Here is a 22,488-nt window from a genome sequence, read left to right as displayed (position 1 = left end):
TGAACAATGTGTCATATTTGAATTATTAATCCGGAAAGTGCAAATCTGTCAATATCTTCCCAACTTTAGTGAACTAGTTCAGTTGTGTATTCGTATTCCACGATGAAAGAGAATAAACTCTTCATCTATGTGTTGTGAGATGTGCCTCGCTCCTGTATTAAGATAGGCAGCAAAGTGCGTGAATGCGAGTGCGGTTTAAGCGCGTGCCCCTCCCCCGGTGCGCGTGTGAGAGAGAGGGTGAGGTAAAGCCTCATCTCTTCAGCTAGTTTGGCGTGTCCCTTTAGCATTGCTACACTTTCGTTTTGTTCACCAGCGTGAAGTCGGGGAGTTAACCCCAGAGGAAGAAGCCGACTTCGGCCCTGGAGAGGGGAGATCTCCCCGGTGTCCCCCAACCACGGTTCAGAGACAAGAACCGGAAGGGGTTAACATATAGAAGTATTAAATACAGTTACCAGTACACATTCACCAGGCATTAACTCCTCATTATTGAGGATTGCTGACACTATCAATATCAATATATATCAGTGTTCGTTCCATATTCTTACATTTCACACATATATATATAATAATTTCCTGAACGTCTTTGCATAGTATATGTATATTTGTGTGTATATATCCACACACACACAGATATATCGGGTAGACATTTCTTCAAACACCATTATTTTGGTTCGGTACATAAGGTGCAAATACTGTATATTAAGAAGAACATCGAGTGGTGCCATTTCTTTGCATTTCATTCCAACTGTGGGCTAAAAACAAATAATTCCTGTTGGACACGTGATGAATTGTGCTGATATTATTACCTGGACATAGAAAATGCAGTACAACTGTTATACTAGCTTTCTTAAAAGAAGGAAAAAAATGATTTCCATTCTACCTTTACTTTTTCAAATATTAATAAACTCTTGCCAACGTGCATATATATATATTTTGGGGAAGACAATTTATTTGTCTTGCAAAGCACACTAATGTCCACCAGTGGAATAACTATACAACTTGGATGACATAATTCTTAACTTCTTTTGTATCTAAAAAGATACAGTTTACTAGGATCTCTTAGTAAGATTACCAAAGAATACGATGGTTCACTGTGAAATTTGTTGCATGTACTGCATTACTGTGCAGTATTATTACCATGTAATAATGTCTTGATTTAGAAATAATTGTGCATGAAAAGGATTTGTCTGTCCACTTGCTATGTATCCAAAAACCTTCCAAATCTTGTCACCTCAGGAAAAGAAACAATTTCAAAAAGAGTCTAAACACATGCAATTTAGCAGAACAAATATCATACAGAAAATAGAGTACTGTTAGAGATGTGATTGAGTCTAAAACGTTAAAACAAAGTATTAGTCTACACAAACAAACAGACGGGTTCTGGTGAGGGAGGTGAGCAGCGCTTCAAGGTACCACCGACCCTTGGGAAGACAACAAACCTGCAGCCGAGCCACACGAATCCTTATTTTGGCCTCATTACTACAGCCGGTAAACCGTAAACACAAATATGGCCGAGCCAGAGGCCTTGAAATGGAATGATTTTGACCAACCTTTGCGAAACAAAGTCAAAAAGAAAGAAAACAAAGTTATATCGAACTATAAATACTCTGTGATTTTTTAAATCCACTCAGTGATTACATGTGGCCTCTGAATGAATATTACTTGCCAATAAAATCTCAAAAAGCTGATACAAAACAAAACTTTAAAGAAAACTTAAATGCCATGTCTCCATTAGCTCACAGAAAGACAACAGTATAGGGTGGTCGAATCCAACATATAAAATAAACCTAAAAAAGCAATATGCGTTTCCCCCCAAAATTGCTTGTTTTAATTTTCAGACATCGTATACAGCAGGGGTCACCGACCTTTCTGAAGCCGAGGGCTACTATCTGGGCACCGATTCATGCAAAGGGCTACCAGTTTGATACACACTTCTGAAATAAAACATCTGCTCAATGTACCATTAATCATTAATGATATTAATCTATGTAAATACACTGATCATGTTTAATGATTACTCACACTAATTATTAACGTTTTAACAAGGTAGGGGACAGATTTGACTTGTTCAGAAGTCTTTTATTTTATACAAACTCTTGAGAAACCATGGCTCGCGGGCACCTCGGCGCCCGTGGGCACCGCGTTGGTGACCCCTGGTATACAACAATTGAAAGAAAAAACAAAGACCAACAAAGACAAACTCCTGGAGGTTAAACGTCTCCCGTGGGCAATGTGGCAATGCAAAGCCAGTTTCTCAGGGATTCAGTTGTCAGTGTCATGGTCAGAGCCCACGCAGTTTAAGAGCATGGTCAGAGCCCACGCAGCTTAAATTCGTGGTCAGAGCCCACGCAGCTTCAGCGCATGGTCAGAGCCCACGCAGCTTAAATTCGTGGTCAGAGCCCACGCAGTTTAAGAGCATGGTCAGAGCCCACGCAGTTTAAGAGCATGGTCAGAGCCCACGCAGTTTAAGAGCACGGTCAGAGCCCACGCAGCTTCAGCGCATGGTCAGAGCCCACGCAGCTTCAGCGCATGGTCAGAGCCCACGCAGCTTCAGCGCATGGTCAGAGCCCACGCAGCTTCAGCGCATGGTCAGAGCCCACGCAGCTTAAATTCGTGGTCAGAGCCTATACGCAGTGCATTGCCATCTGTCCATTTTCTTTTGGTCTCCAAATGAGGTGTGGTCAGCAGCTTTGTTTATCAATGCTATCGAGATCCCTGCTATTTAAAGGACACATCATATCAGCCTACATACACAGCGTCACAACGCATGTTTACCAGCATTGAACCAACAACCTGAACATATCACGGTCTGATTTAGACACGTGCAAACTCACTGCAACTCTACAGGTCAATTATGATTGATGTTTACATTTTCATCAACTTTCTCCCTTTTTTTGGGGGGGGGGGGGGTTTAGTTAATAGCACAGCTAAAAGTGACAGGAAATGCTGTTCGATGCCTGCTGTGAGCGCCATGAGGTCTCTGTAAATAGGGTACATGACTCCACTGTGCCGTCTGTGCCCCATACTTCACCTTTCTAATCTAACTGACCTATCGGGGTGCTTTATGGTAGAAGAACAAAGAACGTTAATTAGCATTGTAATTAATATAATTAATTGTCGGCATGTTGGGAGATTTCAGTTTAGTTTGAGTGAAATGAGTGATGCTGTGACTAATCATTTGGTGTAAGTGCACTAAGGTTTTAAAACCAATATTTGAACGTTTTCGTTCATATTACACCCAACAACTCGTTGAAGCGTATGGCTTACTTCAGTAAGGTATAAAACACTAACCTGTGGAGACAAGGCATTGCATTATCCTCCCAATAGCAACTTAAACTTCACCTACAAATTAGTGGAGAGTTTACGCAATACAAAGAAGAACACCTATAAGGTTACACATGTGGAACAAACCTTTCTAATTCCTACTGAAATTGTGATAAGATCAAGTATTGACTTAATATCAAAGGTTATGCTGACTTTAGAACTGTGATAGCATTTAGCAAGAAGCTGATTGAGGTTGAAAAATCAGGTGGTAGGTTAAGGTGATATTCACTTTAATACAACCTCAAGAAGCAGTTTTTAACGATGTATAATGACCTACTACTTCGTAGGCCTGACAGCAACACTGTGAACTTACTACCTAAGCTTAAGGAAAGACTTCCCCAGGTATTATTATCGTAAGTTCAGGGGTTTGCAAAGGTTTACTTTTACACAATCAGTCTAACATGATCATTTGTAGCTACCACATACCGTTTTAAAGTAGCATTAAAAAACATTAAACTTTGTAGTACACTACATTAGTGTACCACGTGGAAACGCGAAGCAACTAGTTGGTAATAGAAGTCGATCCATTCTGATCTTTTACCCTGGTTTAAGTCATTTTGGGCTGAAGCTTGAAGGAGATAAGAGTTATTTAAATACAGAGGTATTCTACCAGAGGTGGAGAGAGCTCTTCAGTAGGTGTGCATGTGAGGTAAAAAGTTAAGAAAAATCTGTGTTCATCTATAAAACAAATTCAGTGTTGGGTTGTTTCCCTACAAATGCTATTTTTCAATGTTAAGACATTAAAAATGGCATCGATTCAACAAAATGGTGTACAATAAACCCATGATAAACACCTCTATAAGGGAAACCATGCACCGGGGGAAGGCTTGGTTCTTCCACAGGACCTACAGAGAACATCTATGGGGAAATGCGACAATTTCAGAAATGCATGCTCCCTCTAACCAAAAAAAGGCTTTGAGGAAAACACTGAGATAGCGAGGAGCAGGGTGGAGAAGGAGGAGGGACTCTCAGCTCCACCCTGAACCCGAGCTCAAGCAAATTCACCACATGGTGAAGGTGTCCCCAAAGCTTCCTGATCAAGTCTCCCTTTAATGTGGGGGGGTCACCACTGAGAAATAAAAACCACACTGCCAATGTCCATGTTGTGGCTCCTCATTGATCGGCACAGGAAATGAGGACTGGAGTCGGGGCAAGGTCTTTCTTCTGACTCTCTGCCAAGCTTCTCCCACCTCTGAAACAAGACATTAAAGAAGACTTAAATTATGTTCACACTTTTAAACTAGCCAGTGTCCTTTTGAAATTGAAGTACATGGAGACTATCATCAAAAGATTTATAGTCACATCTCAAAGCAAAATATTGCTCACATGCTTGCTCATATCTCGGAACACTCATAAGTAGGGATGTCCCAATCAGGTTTTTTTGTCCCTGAGTCCGAGTCATTTGATCTTGAACCGATACCGAGTCCCGATCTGATACTAATATAATACATTAAAAAGAAATAAAGACGAGTGAAGAAACAGACAAGTGAACAAACATAAGGTTTTCGTCCTGGCCGTGGAACTGTAGACCAGCTCTACACCCTCGGCAGGGTCCTTGAGGGTGCATGGGAGTCCGTCCAACCAGTCCACATGTGTTTTGTGGATTTGGAGAAGGCATTAAATAGGCTTTAACGAAACACGGCTCGTAACGAAAATAAATAGGCCTTTAACAAAACACGGCTCGTAACAAAAAAAAAAAAAAATAGCAGTAAACAGTAGCCTACCAAAAAAGTAATCGGTCACTATCTTCTATCCTGTGCACTGAAACCATTGAAGTAATCTCTTTCGGTGTCGGAGTTGAATAGCCTCAGAATTGAGGTACCGGTATATATAGAGTCAGAGACTCTTCACACCCTGGACACAACTTGTGCAACCTGTTGCCCTCAGGACGGCGCGACAGGTTGCACAAGAGCAGGACCAACAGACTCAGGGAGCCATCAGCACTCTGAACAACAATCAGGACGAAACAGGACTACTACTCACCATGTGCAATAACAAATGTATACTACTACTATAAGCAAAGTACTGGACAATCTCACTGCATGCACTGTTTTATCACTTTAAATTTGTGTCGTTTTAGTCAGTATTACTTTAATTTGTTATGAATTGAATTTTATGCTGTTACTAATCTAATTGTGTGGCCACTATACAAGGACAATAAAGGCTTTCTATTCTATTCTACTCTAACGGTTCACATGGAGGTATCTGCGTGTTCGGTTCGGTTCGCAATCTTAGCGCTCCGTGCGGAACTAAAGTCCTGGGCAAGTTTCCGCTCTGACGCCTCTGCGTGTCGGACACTATTGACTGAGGGGGAGGTGAGCTAGTAGCTCGTAGGCATGACAAATTGCATCATGGCACAACCCCAGTACAACACATAGCAAAACTAGCAAAGCATTAGCTCTGTATTCCAGCTAGTGAGTGGGTTTTCTCCACTGCTGGAGATGTTGTCACGGCAACCAGATCTGTGCTTTCTACAGGATGTAGAATGTGGCTAAGTTAATCTTTCTAGCCAAAACCTTTAAGCTTGAATAGTTGGATTTGTCATATTCAGGCTGTTACTGCAAAGTGTTCAACGTTTACAGTTTTAACTTGCTTATTTTTAATTTTATTAATATTTTTAAAATGTTACAATACAATAGTTTTATAAACTCAGTCTAATTTATTTGAAATATTACCCAAATGGTTATTTTTATTTATTTATTTAAGGTATTTTCTTTCTGCGTTTTCTGTACCGAACATTAACCGAACCGAGCACCTCAAGAAACTGAACCGAACAGAAATACAATTTTAGTGTACCGTTACACCACTAATATATATATATATATATATATATAAAAATGTGTAATGCATATCTACAGAAAGTGCATTCCCACCTGTGAACGTTCTCCATGGCCGCTACCTCAGCGAGGGCTACCAGGCTGAAGAAAGTCGGTAGCTCTTGGGGTACAGTACTCATCTCTGCCTCATCTGCTGTCGGATTACTGTAGCGCCCTTTTTCATTGCATAAATCTTGTTGGGATAATGGCTTCTTATCCTGTTCCTGGTTAAAGTCCAGCGTTTTTTCCACTGTATCAACAAAAGTGCAACATTAAACAATAAGAATTAATATTATAATAGTAGAGCGTTAAATTTGCATTTCTTCATAAAGACCAGTAAACAAGAACAACAGTCATTTCACAAAAAACAATCACCTGACCCATGCAAAAAGTTGAAACATGCTAATGAAAAGATATCCATCCAACCATCCATCCTATTGTAGATGAGACGACCTCAATCGTCTCGTCTACAGCGGCTTTACCTGCCTCGCGGGTCACGGGTAGAAGATATTCAGTCACATTAAAATTATACTTACATGGAAAATTAACAAAATGTTTAGACAAATAAAGATATTATAAAATGCAGCGCTACATATTGTGATTAATTTATATGAAAAGTTGATAAAGACTCCTTGTTACAAAAGGAGCACCTTCAGAATAACCATGGAAAAGATCAAAAGACTCCAAGGGCTGGAGAGATGTGGACTAAAAAACATCCCGATTGTGGCTCAGAGTTACGATGGTGATTTAGCAGAAATCGTTCTTTCACAGAAACAAACGCACCCCACACTCACAGCCCTCGCCATCGCCAAGGAAACAATCCTCGTTAACTGGAAGAATAAACAGTCTTTAAACATCAACCAACCTCATAGAACACACATCAATGGAGAAAATCTCTGCCTCCAAAAAAATAAATAAAAAACATTTGAAATATTTTACAGAAAGTTGGTCTCCTTTTATTAAATCATTAAATATAAATATTGCAATCTGATTCTGCCTGATGGCAAAAGCCACCACAGCGATGTAAGTGATGATGCTGCTTACATTTTTTTTTTTTTTTGCATGACTCATCTTGTTTCTGTTTTCATTTAGGAACCCGGTTTCTGTCTCCAGGACCGAGTGGACCTCAGAAGTACATCACCTCCCAGCCATTCTAACGTTCTATGTTTCAGCTCCAGTCTCCAGCTCAATGTTCTTCACACAAGGATGGTTGATCTCTGGGGCTGTTGCATGCTGGGCTAACTCTTCAGGGGCTGTCCCCGTGGCTTGATATACGCGGCCTGGCCCCTCTGGTCTCTGCCGGGTGGCGCATGCTTCCCGGGCGGCCCCCGGTGTTCCCCTGGGTTGCTGTGCCAGGGTGCTGGCCCATGCGTTCGGGATGGCACTGAGCTGGCGCAGTCTGTCACTCCTCCCCTGGTGGTAGCGGCCCGGGTCCGGCTGGTCACCTAGGCGTGGCCGTTGCCCCCTCACACCCCCTCACCTCCCCTCCCTCCTCGCTGACCTCTCTCCCCCACTCTCCCCGTTCCCCGCTCGCCCTCTGCTCCTTGGTCCCATCTCCTGTCCTGCTCCCCCTCTCCCCTCTCCCTTCTCCTTCGCCTCCTCTTCCCTCCCCTCGTGGTCTCCCCTTTCCCCCTTCTCCCCGCCTCTCCTCTTCCGGCATCCTGCCTCCCACCGGGGCCTCGCGGCTCCCTCCTTCCTGGGGACTGGTTTATGGGGGCTGGGTGGGAGGCGTCAGGGGCGGTGCTCGACCCTGGCCCTGTGCATGGTTGGGCCCTCTGGCACCTGTGGGTGGGATGGTTGATGTTGGGGGCACTATGGTCGGGCTCCCTCCTCCCCCCCGCCTGGTTGGGGGGGAGGAGTGCTAATCCTCCCTGCGCGCACTCTGACAATCAGGGCGCCACTGCCAACTGCTTGATTGGATGTGCAATTACACTTTACTCTCGTAAGGCAAAAAAACATTTTCTCCGCGGTCACAGCGCCCCCCCTGACATCGCACCGCGCCCCACCATTTGAGAACCACTGATTTAAAGCAAAAGAAATTCATCAACAGATGACAAATTAAACTGTAGAAATGAGCCAATGATAAAGTAGTAATGCACACACACACACACGCACACAAAGACTCCAATCAGTATTTTAAAGTTTTTCTTCAATAAATATAATATATTTATATTGTATAACTTTAGACTCCTTCGGAAACACTTTCTGATTCATCAAACACTCATTCTTCACTCACCCTCAACTGGAGACGCACTGCAATCAGCCGTACGCAACAAGTGTGTGATCTTGGTCTTCCGAGCCTTCCTCTTCTGGCTACCAACCAATAGCTCCATACTAGTGGCGCCGTGCACATCCGGGCACATTGTGGTAATAGGGGCGACTGATTTGGCTTGTGCAGCTGAATCCAGCATGCTGGAATCTCTCTGTACCCCTGCTGGGGAGAGAAGGTTGAGAATGAGCACGTTGGCTCCAGCTTCATTCTTTTGTTTCGTCTGACTGGCACTGAAAGAGACGACAGTAGATCATCTGCACATAGGGCTCAATGGCTAACTATACATTTGTCTTATGTATAAATCATTTAAATACAAATCCAGATGGTGATCACTGGAATGTGTAAGTGTAGTACATAAAACAGTACAGAGTACACAGCTTTTTTGTAAACTCAAAATGTAGTCTGTTTTTTGATACTCTGTGTTAAATAATATCAGTTTTATCAAAAGCGTGGTAATAATTACCTGTTAAATGAGCATAGAACATAGTAACACTACAAACCTTACTGTTTGGGGCATTATTGAGACTTTCTTACTGTATTATGATGCATCATAAAACACTTAAGACATATTTATATACAGTCATTAAACAGCTAATATAAACATTATACCGTAAATGTGATTTATAATAAAGTTTAGGTATGCAATAATCATTTATAATTCAGTGAATATACCTACACCCTCCAAAACAAACGTTAATACCCAATTGTGTCAGTAAAGATTCACAGTATGCTACAATGGTCCATGCAGAATCATGTCATCATTCCACTTGTTGAGTAATGTAAATGTTGTGTTCCACTACAATCAAGACACAATGGACACACAAGGTACAGAAAACGTTTGATCGAGTCACAATAAAAAATAAAAACCCTGACTGTGGGAGACGTGTGTGTGCTATATTACGCTACACACAAACTAGTAAATACCTATGAAAACAACTGCTTTATAATTACTCCAGTTCACCTTTGTCCTCTGCACCTGGCTTCTCATTTTTCTTTTTGTGCTTCCTAACAATCTTGTGGAATGAAGTCTTTTTCTGAGATGGAGATGGGCCTGACCAAAAAACAAAGGAAAAAGAGCATGACAATGCTGTTATGGAGTCAATGATTGTGTTGCAAAGAGAGAACGAGTTCTAAGCACATTACTCTAAAAACAGAACCAATGTGGGCCATCATTGAGACCAGGAGTTAAAAGAGGGAGATATTGTGGACTTTGTTCTTACGTTTTGTGGCTTTTGAGGTGTCCTCTTGGACAGTGGAGCTGTCAGTCTTTTTCTTCTTCGTAACAGCAGGCCCCTTTTTATCAAATGTCATTGGACTGTACTGTGGCAGGCTGTTAAATTTCCTTTCAAACTCCTCCTCCAGTTTCCCTAGGCTGACAGGTGAGATTCAGAAGTTGAAGGGCAGGTTCAATTCAATTTCAGTTCATTTTATTTCTATAGCAGCATATCATAAGAGAAAGTTCTCTCAAGGCATGTTTCAGGTGGAGCAGGGAAAGATGGAACCCAACTTGTCTCACAAGAGCAAGCACTTTGGCTACAGGAGAGAAAACACTTCCCTTTAACACTATCAGTAGGAATATCATCCACTGAGGATCGGTATATAAGACATATTAGACAGTAAGGACCAGTTCCTGCCGATTCACGCAGAACAGCAGATACAAACTGGTCTATATGTACGCATTTGCCTCGGTGATGTGATGGATACTGCAGTTTTTAACCGATGCCTTTTATCACCAGGACATTGTAGCTCATTCTTCTAATTGAGAGCATCACAAAACACTCCTGAGTAATACCGATGCTGTTAAATCAGCTCCCTGATAAGCCACACATTGCAGGTGGATGGACTCACAATATGTTAGCGATATTCTGCTTTTGGGGGGGGGGGGGGATACAAACTCCGCACAGATTCCTGGAACCTTCTTGCTGTATATCAAGAATCACTGTGGCTAAGATGAGTAAAATCATGTGGCTTAATATATAAGTGTGGCTTGTAGCACCCTATAATGTAATAATTTCCTGAAAATGTAACAAAATTCGCAATTAACACGATCAAAAATGTAATAAAAAGTTTACCGATAATGAAATAGCGTATTACATTATTTGGGATTTATTACATTTTCAGGTGGGTCTCTTTTTTTCCAAAACTGATCATGTAAAACTTGACAGATAATGTAACATAGAGTTCAACATTTTGTGTTTTGAGAATGTGACAGTTATATACGCCGCATTTGAAACAAGAGAATGACTTCCTTATGTTAGTTCCCTAAACATTCCAGGTCTCTCCACAGGTTTCCAACAAATCACTACCTCGTGAAAACAACCACAAACCAACAAAACAAGTTTAGGTAACACTTCATTTTAAGTGTTGAAGTATTTATAACACCCACACATTAAATGGCGTTTGACAAATACAGGCCTATATATCCACTCGTAAATGGTTATTATTTCACTTTCAATGTCAAATTGACATCAAACTGTCCACTAGATGGCCTCAATCAGCGTCTCTTTCAGTGGTGGCTGGCAAAGAAAGACATTTCTCCCTCTGTGGGACCCCTTGGTAGGTGAGCATGCCATATGTAATGTCTCAGAATCAATACCTTCAGATTCCTGCCATACCAGAAAAGGTTTGATCATGGTTGGGTAATGGTAGGCTTTAGACAACTTGTTATTGTTATTGTCTAACTTCTTGACACTTTATCCAAGGCTTAGCTCCCTCTTTAAATAGCTTAAGACATGGGTTTCCAACCCTTTTATCACCGTGGACTGTTCACAGGTGAGCAATCTTTCCACGGAACATTCTCAGTGAAATGATTCACAAAATAGGAATATTTCTCGGTGCAATCATGCAGCAGTAAAAAACAAATACAACTAGAAAACGGCAATCAGAGACTGCAGACCCCGCCTCCAAAAGACTATTGGATCTTGTGAGACAGTAAGCAGGGCTTCCGGATCAGAGGGGCCAAACCTGCTCTAGCTTGCTGCTCCGGAACGTACTACAAGACTCCTTCTGGACTCTTTTTCCCATCATGCCATTCGTGTCCCTCCCTCCTAAAGTGGCAGTTTACAGCACAGGCACGATTCCAGATGTAAAAATAATTCTAGAATCTGGATCCAGATCCGGATCAACGCCATTCTCGGGGAGGACCGAGCCACGGACAGAACCTTGCTTGTGTAAAATTTTCAAGTTGATTGGGTTACTAGTTTTTGAGTTATGCGCTCAGACAGACAAACAAACAAACAAACAAACACACCCAATTGCAATACCCTCGCCTCCGCTTCGGCGAGGGTAATCAGGCAGTGCAAATAGAACAGCGCAAGTTACAGGAACCAGTTATAAAGTGTTCATGGGTCCGATACAGAATTATTAAGTGTTCATTAGTCTTACAGCCGAGGGGAATAAGCTGTCCTTGTGGCAGGAGGTTCTGGTCCGGATGGACCGTAGCCTCCTGCCTGAGGGGAGAGGGTCAAAGATTCCGTGTCCAGGGTGAGAATGGTCGGCTGTGATCCGACCTGCACGCCTCCGAGTCCTGGAGACATACAGGTCCTGGAGCGATGGCAGCTTGCAGCCGATCACCTTCTCCGCAGCACGTACAATGCGCTGCAGTCTGTGTCTGTCCCTGGTGGTGGCGCCAGCGTACCACACGGTGATGGAGGAGGTGAGGACGGACTCCACGATGGAGGTGTAGAACTGCACCAACATCTGGGTCGGCAGCTTGAGTTTCCTCAGCTGCCGCAGGAAGTACATCCTCTGCTGAGCCTTCTTGGTGAGGGAGCTGATGGTCGGCTCCCACTTGAGGTCCCGGGTGATGGTGGTGCCCAGGAAGCGGAAAGAGTCCACGATGGAGATGGGGTAGGGGAGTCTGTGAGGGCGAGGGGGGGCGGTGGGGCTGTGACTCTCCACCGTCTTCTGGCTGTTCAGCTCCGGGTTGTTGCTGCTTCACCTCCTCGTAGCTGAGCCTGTCTCCGCTCCTGCGTGCCGCCTCTTTCTCTTGCCGCTTGGGTGTGAACCAGGGCTTGTCATTAGCATAACTCAGCCTGGTGAGGAGGAAAAGTCCTTATATTTTCTCATCAGCAGTGGCAGCTCGTCCATCTTGTTGCTGAGGGAACGGACATCAGAGAGGAAGATGCCAGGTAAGGGTGTGCGAGGTCCACGTCTGCGAAGGCGTACGAGTACTCCGGCGTGCTTCCCTCTTCTGTAGTGTCTCATTCTCTTGGCCAAACAAATGGACCAACTTCGCAACAGACACTGGTAAAAGGTCCGTGGGAGTAGTATACCTGAAGTTTAGTAGCTCTTTACAGGTGTAAGAGCGCGTGGATGCACAAATGAATGTACGAAAACGAACGAAACAGAGCACACGATAGCACCAGGGCAACCGTAGGAGGTGCCATTTTCTGCTTCTCTCATCTTCAGGATACTGTAATGTGAATGTCTGGACCTGTATAAGATCAACAGGAAGCTAAGGGCCCTCATCCAGAACTTGATGAGAATGTGGAAGACATCCCTTAGTACATTTGTGGTAAACTGCCAATCCATGAACACCGTGCAGGTACAATGTCTATCTCACTGGCAAATAATATTTTCTTTTATCAGCTTTTTTTCTCCAACTGTTTTTATATATTGACTAGGGGCAAAAAAGACTTTACTTTTCCAAAGCTATGTGCTAAAAGTGAGGAGGTGGATGGAGGTGGGTTCTTCATCTTTCTATATGACACTGGTCAAAAAGCTTGTTTGCAATAACCTCCGTAACGGTGCAGACAGATATAATGTTCACAACAGAAAGAGACTCACCCCGGTGAAGATTCATCTTTGGACTTGGATTTTTTCAGCTTTTTGGGGTTATTAGGTCCCACCTGAGAAACCGTCCAGCTGTCATCGCTCCAGTTTGCATCATGTTCAGGAGTACGGAATACTCCTCTCTTACCTACAAACATGCATATAGACTGTCTCATTCATTGACGTGTGTTTACTATGCGTTCCCTTATCACTCTGTACTTTAATGAAAATAGATACCTCGGTCAATATTGGCTCTCAGTGAAGTCAGCATTCCCTCAGAGACAAGGGTTTTATACAAGGCGCCTTTGCAGCTCCGCTCTGACTTTCGGGAGCCACGGTTCTCTGTGTTGGTCTCGCATATCCCATAACTTGAACTCTCCTTCAGCTGGTCCTTCTCTTTGAACTCAAGAAGTAAGGGACTACAGGGGGAATGGGGTTTGGCCATGCTTCCCTGAAGGTCTGTACTACCTACATTAGTTTCTTCTGCTTCTGTCATCTCCTCCATCATGTCTATCTCAGAGAAACCGTACTGATCACACTGTCTACTGTTGTCCTCTGTATACTTCTCTTTCACTAAAGTCCTGACTTTGGTCTTGCTCTTCTTTTTTGGAACACTTGAATTTCCACCATTAGCACTACTCTGGATCTTCTTGAGCTGGTCCTCTGTGTCTTTCCAGGCCCCTTTGGCCACGGCCTCAATTGTATTGGAGACGGTGTCAATGTTTGATTCTGCATGGTTACATTTTTTGAGGATTTTCTTTGCTGAGCAAGGCATGTCTTCCTTATCATTTGACTTGTATGCTTCTTCTTTCTGGCTCTTGTTTTTGACACATGCACTCTGGCCGCTGATTTGTTGCATGATGGTATCAGTGGAGGTAGAAGTAGACGAGGAGAGTAAAGGTAAGAAGGCTGACGTGTGGGAGGGGGGAGGACAGGCATTCGTGTCTACTTTTTCCTCCTTGATCATTGGTACGCCCGGAGAATGCTGCAGGAAGGCCTTACGGGGGCTGTCCTCAGGATGAGACTGGCCTGTCTCTATCTGTCCAGCTTCAGAGGCTAAACACATCTTAACAAACACAAAGAAAGATTCATTTAACAATACTGGGTGACAATCTTTGTTCCTAACAATGCACTTTTGTATTTAATTTCTATAGCTTCTATATGTCGAAAGTGATCAGCAATACTATATTAATGTTATATTTTTCTCTTATAATCTTTCTATGACTGAATACTTCATCAGGTTTTCAGTCCACTTTGTTATGAAACCATGCTCACAGCTCAACACAACACAGTCTCATCCTGCATGTTTAGTCTATAGCCCAACCTGATCAACAATGGAAAACGTGTGTTTCCTACACCGCTGTGTGTGTGTGAACTATATAATATTTGTATATTACTCTACCAATAAGCAACAGATACTCAGAAGTTTTAATATATGAAGTCATGTCAGGTTATGTCAAAGAGAATATGCCAATATATATATATTTAAGCATTTCAATTTGCTGCTCATTGCGTAACTTCTCTGTGAAAGGCAGCATTTACAGTGGAGTGCATACCGTAGATAAAATGATTTTAAAATTGGAAGGAATTAAAAGGCCAAAATGTTATTGTTTCAACTTCCGAAAGCAAAATATTGAAGACACAATCTTTGCTTGCAGCTGAGAGACTCTTCTATTTTTTTCGGTATTTCTCTTTGTCTTTAGCTTGTGAAGAACACACTCATGAGCGTCGGAACATTGCCCAGATGTCATATTTTGACAATCTTAGTTGTAATTGATTATACGGATGAATGGAAAAGTTGTTGCAGACCAGTCAGGTAAATGGGATCTTTTCAAAGGCTAACATTCTCTCTCGTTGTTATATAAAAATGCAAAGCATTATTTAATATAAACCATGTGCAAACTGTCACTTACCTCAGCAAGCTGGAAGAGCGCAGAATGTCTGCATGGTTTAACCTCAGAGCGGGAGGGCTGTCAACAAAAAGCAAAATGATTTGTCACCTAATGTGTTTTTCACCCCGTTTGGTCTCAGATTATGTCATTATGGTATTTAGCCTCTACTTCCTACAGGACATTTGGCTTTAGACGGGACTAAACCTAAGGCCCGAACCACAAAGCAAGGCAAAGTACCTTCGTTGTACATATTGTGTCTTTTTAATTTATTGTTATTTTGCATAAATTGAGTAATTTAATATTAGTTGTATTTGTATTGTTAAATGTCAATGATTTATGTACGAAGGACTTTCAACGGAAACAAGACCGCAAGGGCTTTTTAGAAATGCTCCTCTTAGACAGGATGTTTGACTGTATTTGTACTGTAATACATGCTACTGTGTGACTGTACTTGCACTGTAATACATACTACTGTTTGACTGTATTTGTACTGTAATATATACTACTGTTTGACTGTATTTGTACTGTAATACACACCATTGTTTGACTGTACTTGTACTACAATACACACTACTGTTTGACTGTACTTGTACTGTAATACACATTATTGTTTGACTGTACTTGTACTGTAATACACACTACTGTTTGACTGTACTTGTACTGTAATACATACTACTGTTTGACTGTACTTGCACTGTAATACATACTACTGTTTGACTGTATTTGTACTGTAATATATACTACTGTTTGACTGTATTTGTACTGTAATACACACCAGTGTTTGACTGTACTTGTACTGTAATACACACCATTGTTTGACTGTACTTGTACTACAATACACACTGCTGTTTGACTGTACTTGTACTGTAATACACATTATTGTTTGACTGTACTTGTACTGTAATACACACTACTGTTTGACTGTACTTGTACTGTAATACATACTACTGTTTGACTGTACTTGCACTGTAATACATACTACTGTTTGACTGTATTTGTACTGTAATATATACTACTGTTTGACTGTATTTGTACTGTAATACACACCAGTGTTTGACTGTACTTGTACTACAATACACACTACTGTCTGACTGTACTTGTGCTGTAATACACATTATTGTTTGACTGTACTTGTACTGTAATACACATTATTCTACTGTGTGACTGTACTTGTACTGCGCTAACATTCTATCTGATAAATACATTCATCATCATCAGTACAAGGGCCTGTACTGGAGTTCTTCTGACTGAAGACCCTCGTTCGGGTTTTGATATCCCACTTAACCCAATCCTCCGTGTGACTGGGCCAGAGTGGGGTGCGACCCTAACCCATTCATAGAAGGCTTTCCACGTAAAAGCGACACTAGAGAGCGTTTACTTTGACGTAGTGAGCATATTATCCTGAAAGCCAGTCAAGCCGTACCTCTGACAGCGGGGAGACGGCAGACGCGACCCTGCTTTCAGTTGTGTCAGGCACACTGTTGGGTATCGTTCCAGACAATATCTGCAGAATGAAAGAGCAAAAAACAGTCAGTTCCGCTGTAAATCGTAAAATAACACATCTGTGTTAGAGTCTGTTCAGCCAAGGGGGAAACTGCAGAAGGTACGATTTATTGTGATGCCAGTAACATGATTATGAGATTAAAACGTCAAAAAGAAATGCCATTTGTTGTTGGGGTTCTCCTTTTCCCTCGGTTCTTTTATTCTAGCTCGTGTTGGAGGTATTTATTCAATAATGAGTCAGGATTATAAAACGAATCGGGTTCACTGAAGGTTTTCAGTAAGTACAAATACAGCGCTGGACTCTCCCACAGACGGCGTCCCTCATTTCTGTCTCAGACAGCTCCGTCAGAAACGCTCTAAACCCGGAAGCAAAAGTACGTTCATAGCGAGCACGCGTGCTACCATGGTAACCGTGAGGGATGTTTCAGGTGAGGGGAGGAACGGAGATCGGGCGGTAAATGGAGATCTTCGACGTCGACCTCTGTCTCTGTCTCCGTCTCCATGAAGCGTCCTGTTCAGTGTTTGCCACACACTCAAACATGTTTGCTCATTTTCACCGGAACATTATAAACTTTATGCAGGGAACATGGGGTAGAGCGAGGACGGGCAGAACGCAGACACGGGGACGCACATCTTGTGCACGTTTGCCCCTCCTGACATGTCAGAAGACGTGTTTCAGGAAGTGACTACAGAACTACAGAACTACCAAACTACGGAGGATTGACTGGATGGTTTACTTTGCCGTTTTGGGTTGATAAGGAACCAAAACCACCAGAATAGTGTAAAAACGCGGGAAAAGTGAGATTTTTTAAAGTCCTAAAGTGACTGCGCCAAAACATCACAGCTCTAGAGAAGATCTGCTTGGAAGAGAGGCCCAGAATACCAGTTTGACCTCTGTCATCGCCAACTGAGGTTACACTACAAAGTATTGAGTTGAACGTTTGCCATTGACAAAATATTTATTTTCTGTACCATTATCTAAAGTGTTTAAAATCATACAATGTCATTCCCTGGATTCTTTTTTCCACATTCTCTCTCACAGTTGAAGTGTGCCGATGATGAACAGCACAGACCTCTCTCATCTATTTGATGGGGGGGGGGGGGGGGCTTGTTGCCCCACTGCATATACGCACCACTTAAAGACAGCCTGATGTAAAAACTCGGCTGTTAACATATGCACAAGTATCTGATCGTGTGGTAGTACACGTACTGTCCTGCCCGAGTGCTAACATGAAGCACCAACCTTCCTGTTTGGATGTGAACATGATGGAAAAGATTGAAAGACAAGCTCATTTTACGGCTCCCTTCCTCTCTCGTGTCACCTCATGAACAAGTCGCTAGAGGGCTTTAAAAAACTCTCTCTGTATAGTCAAAACACAACATCGGCTGCTTTCGAGGGACGGCCTACCTCTTCTTCGTGCCCTGGAAAGGAGCGCCCTTCACTGGCTGCGTCAGGTAAACTAGGTTTAGTGCTGGAGGGAATCTAGGGATGGAAACAACACGGGTGGAAGTCGATCATTTTCTCCGAGGGCCACATCAGCATTATGGTTGCCCTGAAAGGGCCAGTTGTAACGGTAATATAGTGTAAATGTAACTAAATCTTATGTAAAATAAATGTAACTACTCCTTAACATGCTGCTAAATAACTGTATGTATTACTTATTACGACTAGATACTTAATTAAGTTACAAACATTACATTCAGAGCGCTTACTGCTGTAATTATCTCCGCCGAGGCGAGGTGGAGGTTCTGCAATCGACCGGCGTCTGTTAGCAAGATAACTCTAAACGTTCCGGACGGACCTCGATGACATTCTCATGGAATGTTGGGAAAGTCACCAGGAACATATTATTAGATTTTGGTGACGATCCAGAAGAGCTGGATCAACAACCAAACGTATTCAAGTAAATAATATTAAATAATAAATAAAGAAATAGATCATCCAACACAAGCAGAACTGCAGTACAACCAACAATAGCGAGCTGCTAAGAACATGTGACAAATGCAACATTTTACAAAAACAAACACAGTTCTCGAGGGCCACAAAACATGACGTGGCGGGCCACATGTGGCCCCCGGGCCTTGAGTTTGACACATGTGTTAGATGAAGAGCAGCTAGTGAAAGTCATCGAGCTGTCATCTACATATCAGAACGGTGCACGTGTCCGTGTCCTTTGACAGGTTACTGTTCGGTTGGCGCGTCCCCGAGTGGACGCTTCTCTTACGAGCAGGTAGATTCTGTCACTTTTGTATAAATGTGTGAAGAAACGAATGCGGCTTTGACAAGTCACAACAGAAAGGTGACAATAGTAAAAGGTTCGATGGGTTGAAGGTCAGCGATGACAGCACATTAGCTTACCTCTCGGTTTGTGAGCGCATGTTCCCCCGCTAGCAGCAGCATGCTGAGACCTCCCATGTTTGTAGGGTCTGGAGAGAAAGGTTGGGAGTCACAAAAACTATTCTGCACGTTGGTTTATGTCGTATTTTATTCTACTCACCTGCCATAGAAAAGTTAAACTGTGGTATGCTGTCACCTTTGGGGGCTTTTTTGGCAGTGGGGGGGTCCTTGTTTATGTTGGACGGGAGAGAGGACACATTTTTGCGATGGCTGCTTACTGGCTGGCAGGGAGGACTCTTCATTGGCTTGCTGGTGGGGGGGCACCACTTGTAGCCTGGATTGGCCTTCATGAAGGCTTCCTTGTACTAGAAGAACACAAGAATCAAATTAAGGTGCTGCTCCACAACTCTATAGAATAAAATAGTCACATTTTAGGTAAACACACGTATAGACAGGTAGAGCAACATGGAAATACGCTAAAGTAGGATTTACCTGGATTCCTACGAAAAGGTAAAACAAAATGAAACGGGATCATTTGGTTCAGGTAAGTTTTGATGAATATAAATGAACATATCTGCTCTAACACTGAACAAGAAATCAAAGGTCGAGACTTCTTCTATAGACACGAAGGTTTCTGTTCACCGACGTGTTAGATCTGTGGCAGTGAGCACCTGGACAGGTGTGGATACCGAGACGCTGATGAGACCGCATGTTTGTCGTTGCTGCCTTCGGCTGGTCTCAGTGAAAGGCATGCAGGGGGGGGGTCAGAAAAGCAGCCCGTATCTGGGTTGACCACCGTCTCCTCCAGCATCTCCTCTGACTGTGGCCCGTGGAACGTTGGTCCCCTCAAAGGTGCATCCCACCTGCTGTGAGCCTTCATGTTTAATATTAATTAATATTTTAGTAGATTTGTTAATCTAAACCTTTTTAGATTAAAGTGGGCGTGTCCCTGTCCAGCTCCAGCCAGATATATGATAATATGCACCTACAGTATACTCTTTAATTCTCGTCTGGCCTGTTGGTTGTGTCTAAATATCCACTGATGCAGCGACTGCATCAACATCAGGGACCGGGGAGGGACCGGGGAGGGACCGGGCAGGGGACCAGGGAGGGACCAGGGAGGGACCGGGGAGGGGACCAGGGAGGGACCGGGGAGGGACCGGGGAGGGGACCAGGGAGGGGACCAGGGAGGGACCAGGGAGGGACCGGGGAGGGACCGGGGAGGGACCGGGGAGGGGACCGGGAGGGGGACCGGGGAGGGACCGGGGAGGGACCGGGTATGGACCGGGGAGGGACCGGGGAGGGGACCGGGGAGGGACCGGGGAGGGACCGGGGAGGGACCGGGGAGGGACCGGGGAGGGACCAGGGAGGGACCGGGGAGGGGACTGTAGAGGGGACCCGGGGAGGGACCGGGGAGGGACCGGGGAGGGGACTGTAGAGGGGACCTGGGGAGGGACCAGGTTCATCGGATGTCATCTTGATAGAACGTGGATCATTTATTATTTGACTGATATCACTTCATGAATGTACACGTTATGAAGTACTTGAAGTATTTGATCACACGCATTTTGCTGCATTCCTCATTTGGAATCAACGCTGTAACCTTTACTTCTTTTACACGCTGTGATGTCATCTCGCCTCCTCTCTCATGTTCCTGTAGTATAGGTTAGGGGGGAGGGGGGGGGGGGGTTATTACTACTGTAATAACAACCCACCTCCTTGGCCATGTCCGTGTATTTCTGCTTCTCTTTGGACTCCAGCACCGCCCACCAGTCGGCCAGGATCTTGGTGGCGCCCCGGTTGTCCAGGCGGGGGTGTTCCTGACGCACCAGCGAGCGGTGGCGTTTGCAGAAGAGGAGGAAGGCATTCATTGGCCGCCGCGCCCGGCGTGCATGTGAATCCTCGTGCACGGCTGTGCCTCCGGGCTGCACCTCTGGAGCCCGTTGCTGCTGATAAGAAACGCGTTCAGTTTATTCCTCGCCTGCGGTTCCGGCTACGAAGCGAGACGCTCGACGACGCGTCACCTTCCCCTGCTCCTCCTCGTCCTCCTCCTCTTCCTCCTCGGAGAACTCCAGAGCCTTTTTGGAGAGGAGCGGGTGCCATTGCAGACACTTCCGCTTCGGGCGCTTGCCGGTGGCCCCCCCTGCAGGCTGCTCCTTCGCTCCACCCTTCATGGTGGACCTGCAGCCGACAGAATAACCGCGCAGTGAAAACACGCCTCGGAAGCAACGCCGGCGGCTCTCCGGCGGCTCTCCGGCGGCTCTCCGGCGGCTCTCCGGCGTCTCGGGTTCCCACCCAACACTTCCAGGCTCTCCTTGGAGCGCGCGGAAACGTCCGTCCCTGTTCGTTAACCGTTAGCGTGCGTCCGCGTCCCGGGACCCGGGACCCGGTCCACGGGACGGTGGATCGATGGATGGAGGGCGTCATGGCGGCGTGTCGATACTTACAGCAGAACTATGGAATGCTGGATGAGTGATGAAGATGAGTCGCCTCAGCCGCTCATGCAATGACGATGACCTATAAGATACAAGCCACAGGAAAGACGGACCGTTACGGTGGCGCAGTGGGTAGCGCTGCTGCCTCACAGCAGCAAGGTGCCCCGGCTCCCCCCCCCCCACCGCCAAAAACATGCAAATGAGCTGAATCGGTTGTGCTAAAGCGGCCATAGGTGTGTGTGTGTGTGTGTGTGTGTGTGAACTGGCGGCTTGTCCAGGGTGTAGCCCCGCCTCTCGCCCGTCGACCGCTGGGACAGACTCCAGTTAGGAAAATGAACAAATAACTTTATAATGCCAATAACAGAATAGAACGCAGCGAGTGTTTGTCCCTCCGTCCTCTGTCCTCTGTCCTCCGTCCTCTGTCCACAGAGGTTCACTGCGTTCAGGTGACGCTGTCTGCAGACGCCCGCCGGGACAGTCCGTCCCGGGACTGAAGACCGTCCGTCCGGGGACTGAAGACGGTCCGTCCCGGGACTGAAGACAGTCCGTCCGGGGACTGAAGACTGTCCGTCCCGGGACTGAAGACGGCCCGTCCGGGGACTGAAGACGGCCCGTCCGGGGACTGAAGACGTGTTCAGCGGCAGCTTTGACGCACACAAACAGTACAAAGTACGATTCGGATAAACAAAGTATTTCCCACCTAACGTGCTCTGGGGGGGGGGGGGTAGGGTTAGGGGGGGGGGGGGGGCGACCGAGAGTCCATCTTGCTCCGGTCTGGATGTGAAGCTCCAAGTACCGTCGAGCAGCGGACATTTCTCTGACGTCACACTCGCCGATGTCGCAGAAATGTCCCCCAGTGCGAGGACAGAAGGAATTATCAATGATTACTGAAAGTGGTGCCTTTCTGCCCCCCCCCGCCACCCCCCCTCGTCTGTTTTCTATCAGTAGCTCGCTAGCTCGCTAGCTGCAGCCTGCTAACTGGACGCATCGCGGTTTGTGACGTCGCGTTCACGGTGAACCCGGTGCGGACAGGACGGGGGGGGGGGGCAAACCCGCCTCGCTGCGGAGCACAGGCGTTCAGCACGGAGATCCACGGAGATCCACGGAGATCCACGGAGATCCACGCAGGTCCACG

At 44.9% G+C, this 22,488-nt stretch overlaps 2 protein-coding genes across 2 annotated transcripts in view; both read right to left on the bottom strand.

Annotated features, from left to right (window-relative positions):
* LOC137900575 (histone H2AX-like) overlaps positions 1 to 22,488 on the bottom strand; it is a 247,668-nt gene that overhangs the window by 211,809 nt on the left and 13,371 nt on the right. The gene's annotated exons all lie outside the window — the stretch shown is intronic.
* On the bottom strand, positions 4,229 to 21,345 carry LOC137900867 (HMG box transcription factor BBX). Its single transcript, XM_068745013.1, is given in 15 exon segments — positions 4,229 to 4,516; positions 6,198 to 6,390; positions 8,377 to 8,574; positions 9,374 to 9,463; positions 9,633 to 9,784; positions 13,201 to 13,333; positions 13,423 to 14,251; positions 15,099 to 15,155; positions 16,501 to 16,581; positions 17,989 to 18,063; positions 18,940 to 19,007; positions 19,079 to 19,283; positions 20,634 to 20,894; positions 20,943 to 21,099; positions 21,305 to 21,345. Coding segments are annotated over 15 exon segments (2,619 nt in total). The 3' UTR covers positions 4,229 to 4,437.

This window comes from Brachionichthys hirsutus, chromosome 10 (assembly GCF_040956055.1).
Source record: "Brachionichthys hirsutus isolate HB-005 chromosome 10, CSIRO-AGI_Bhir_v1, whole genome shotgun sequence".
In the NCBI taxonomy this organism is placed as follows: domain Eukaryota; kingdom Metazoa; phylum Chordata; class Actinopteri; order Lophiiformes; family Brachionichthyidae; genus Brachionichthys; species Brachionichthys hirsutus.
The sequence above is the reverse complement of the archived record's forward strand: the minus strand, read 5'-3'. Positions and strand labels throughout refer to the sequence as shown.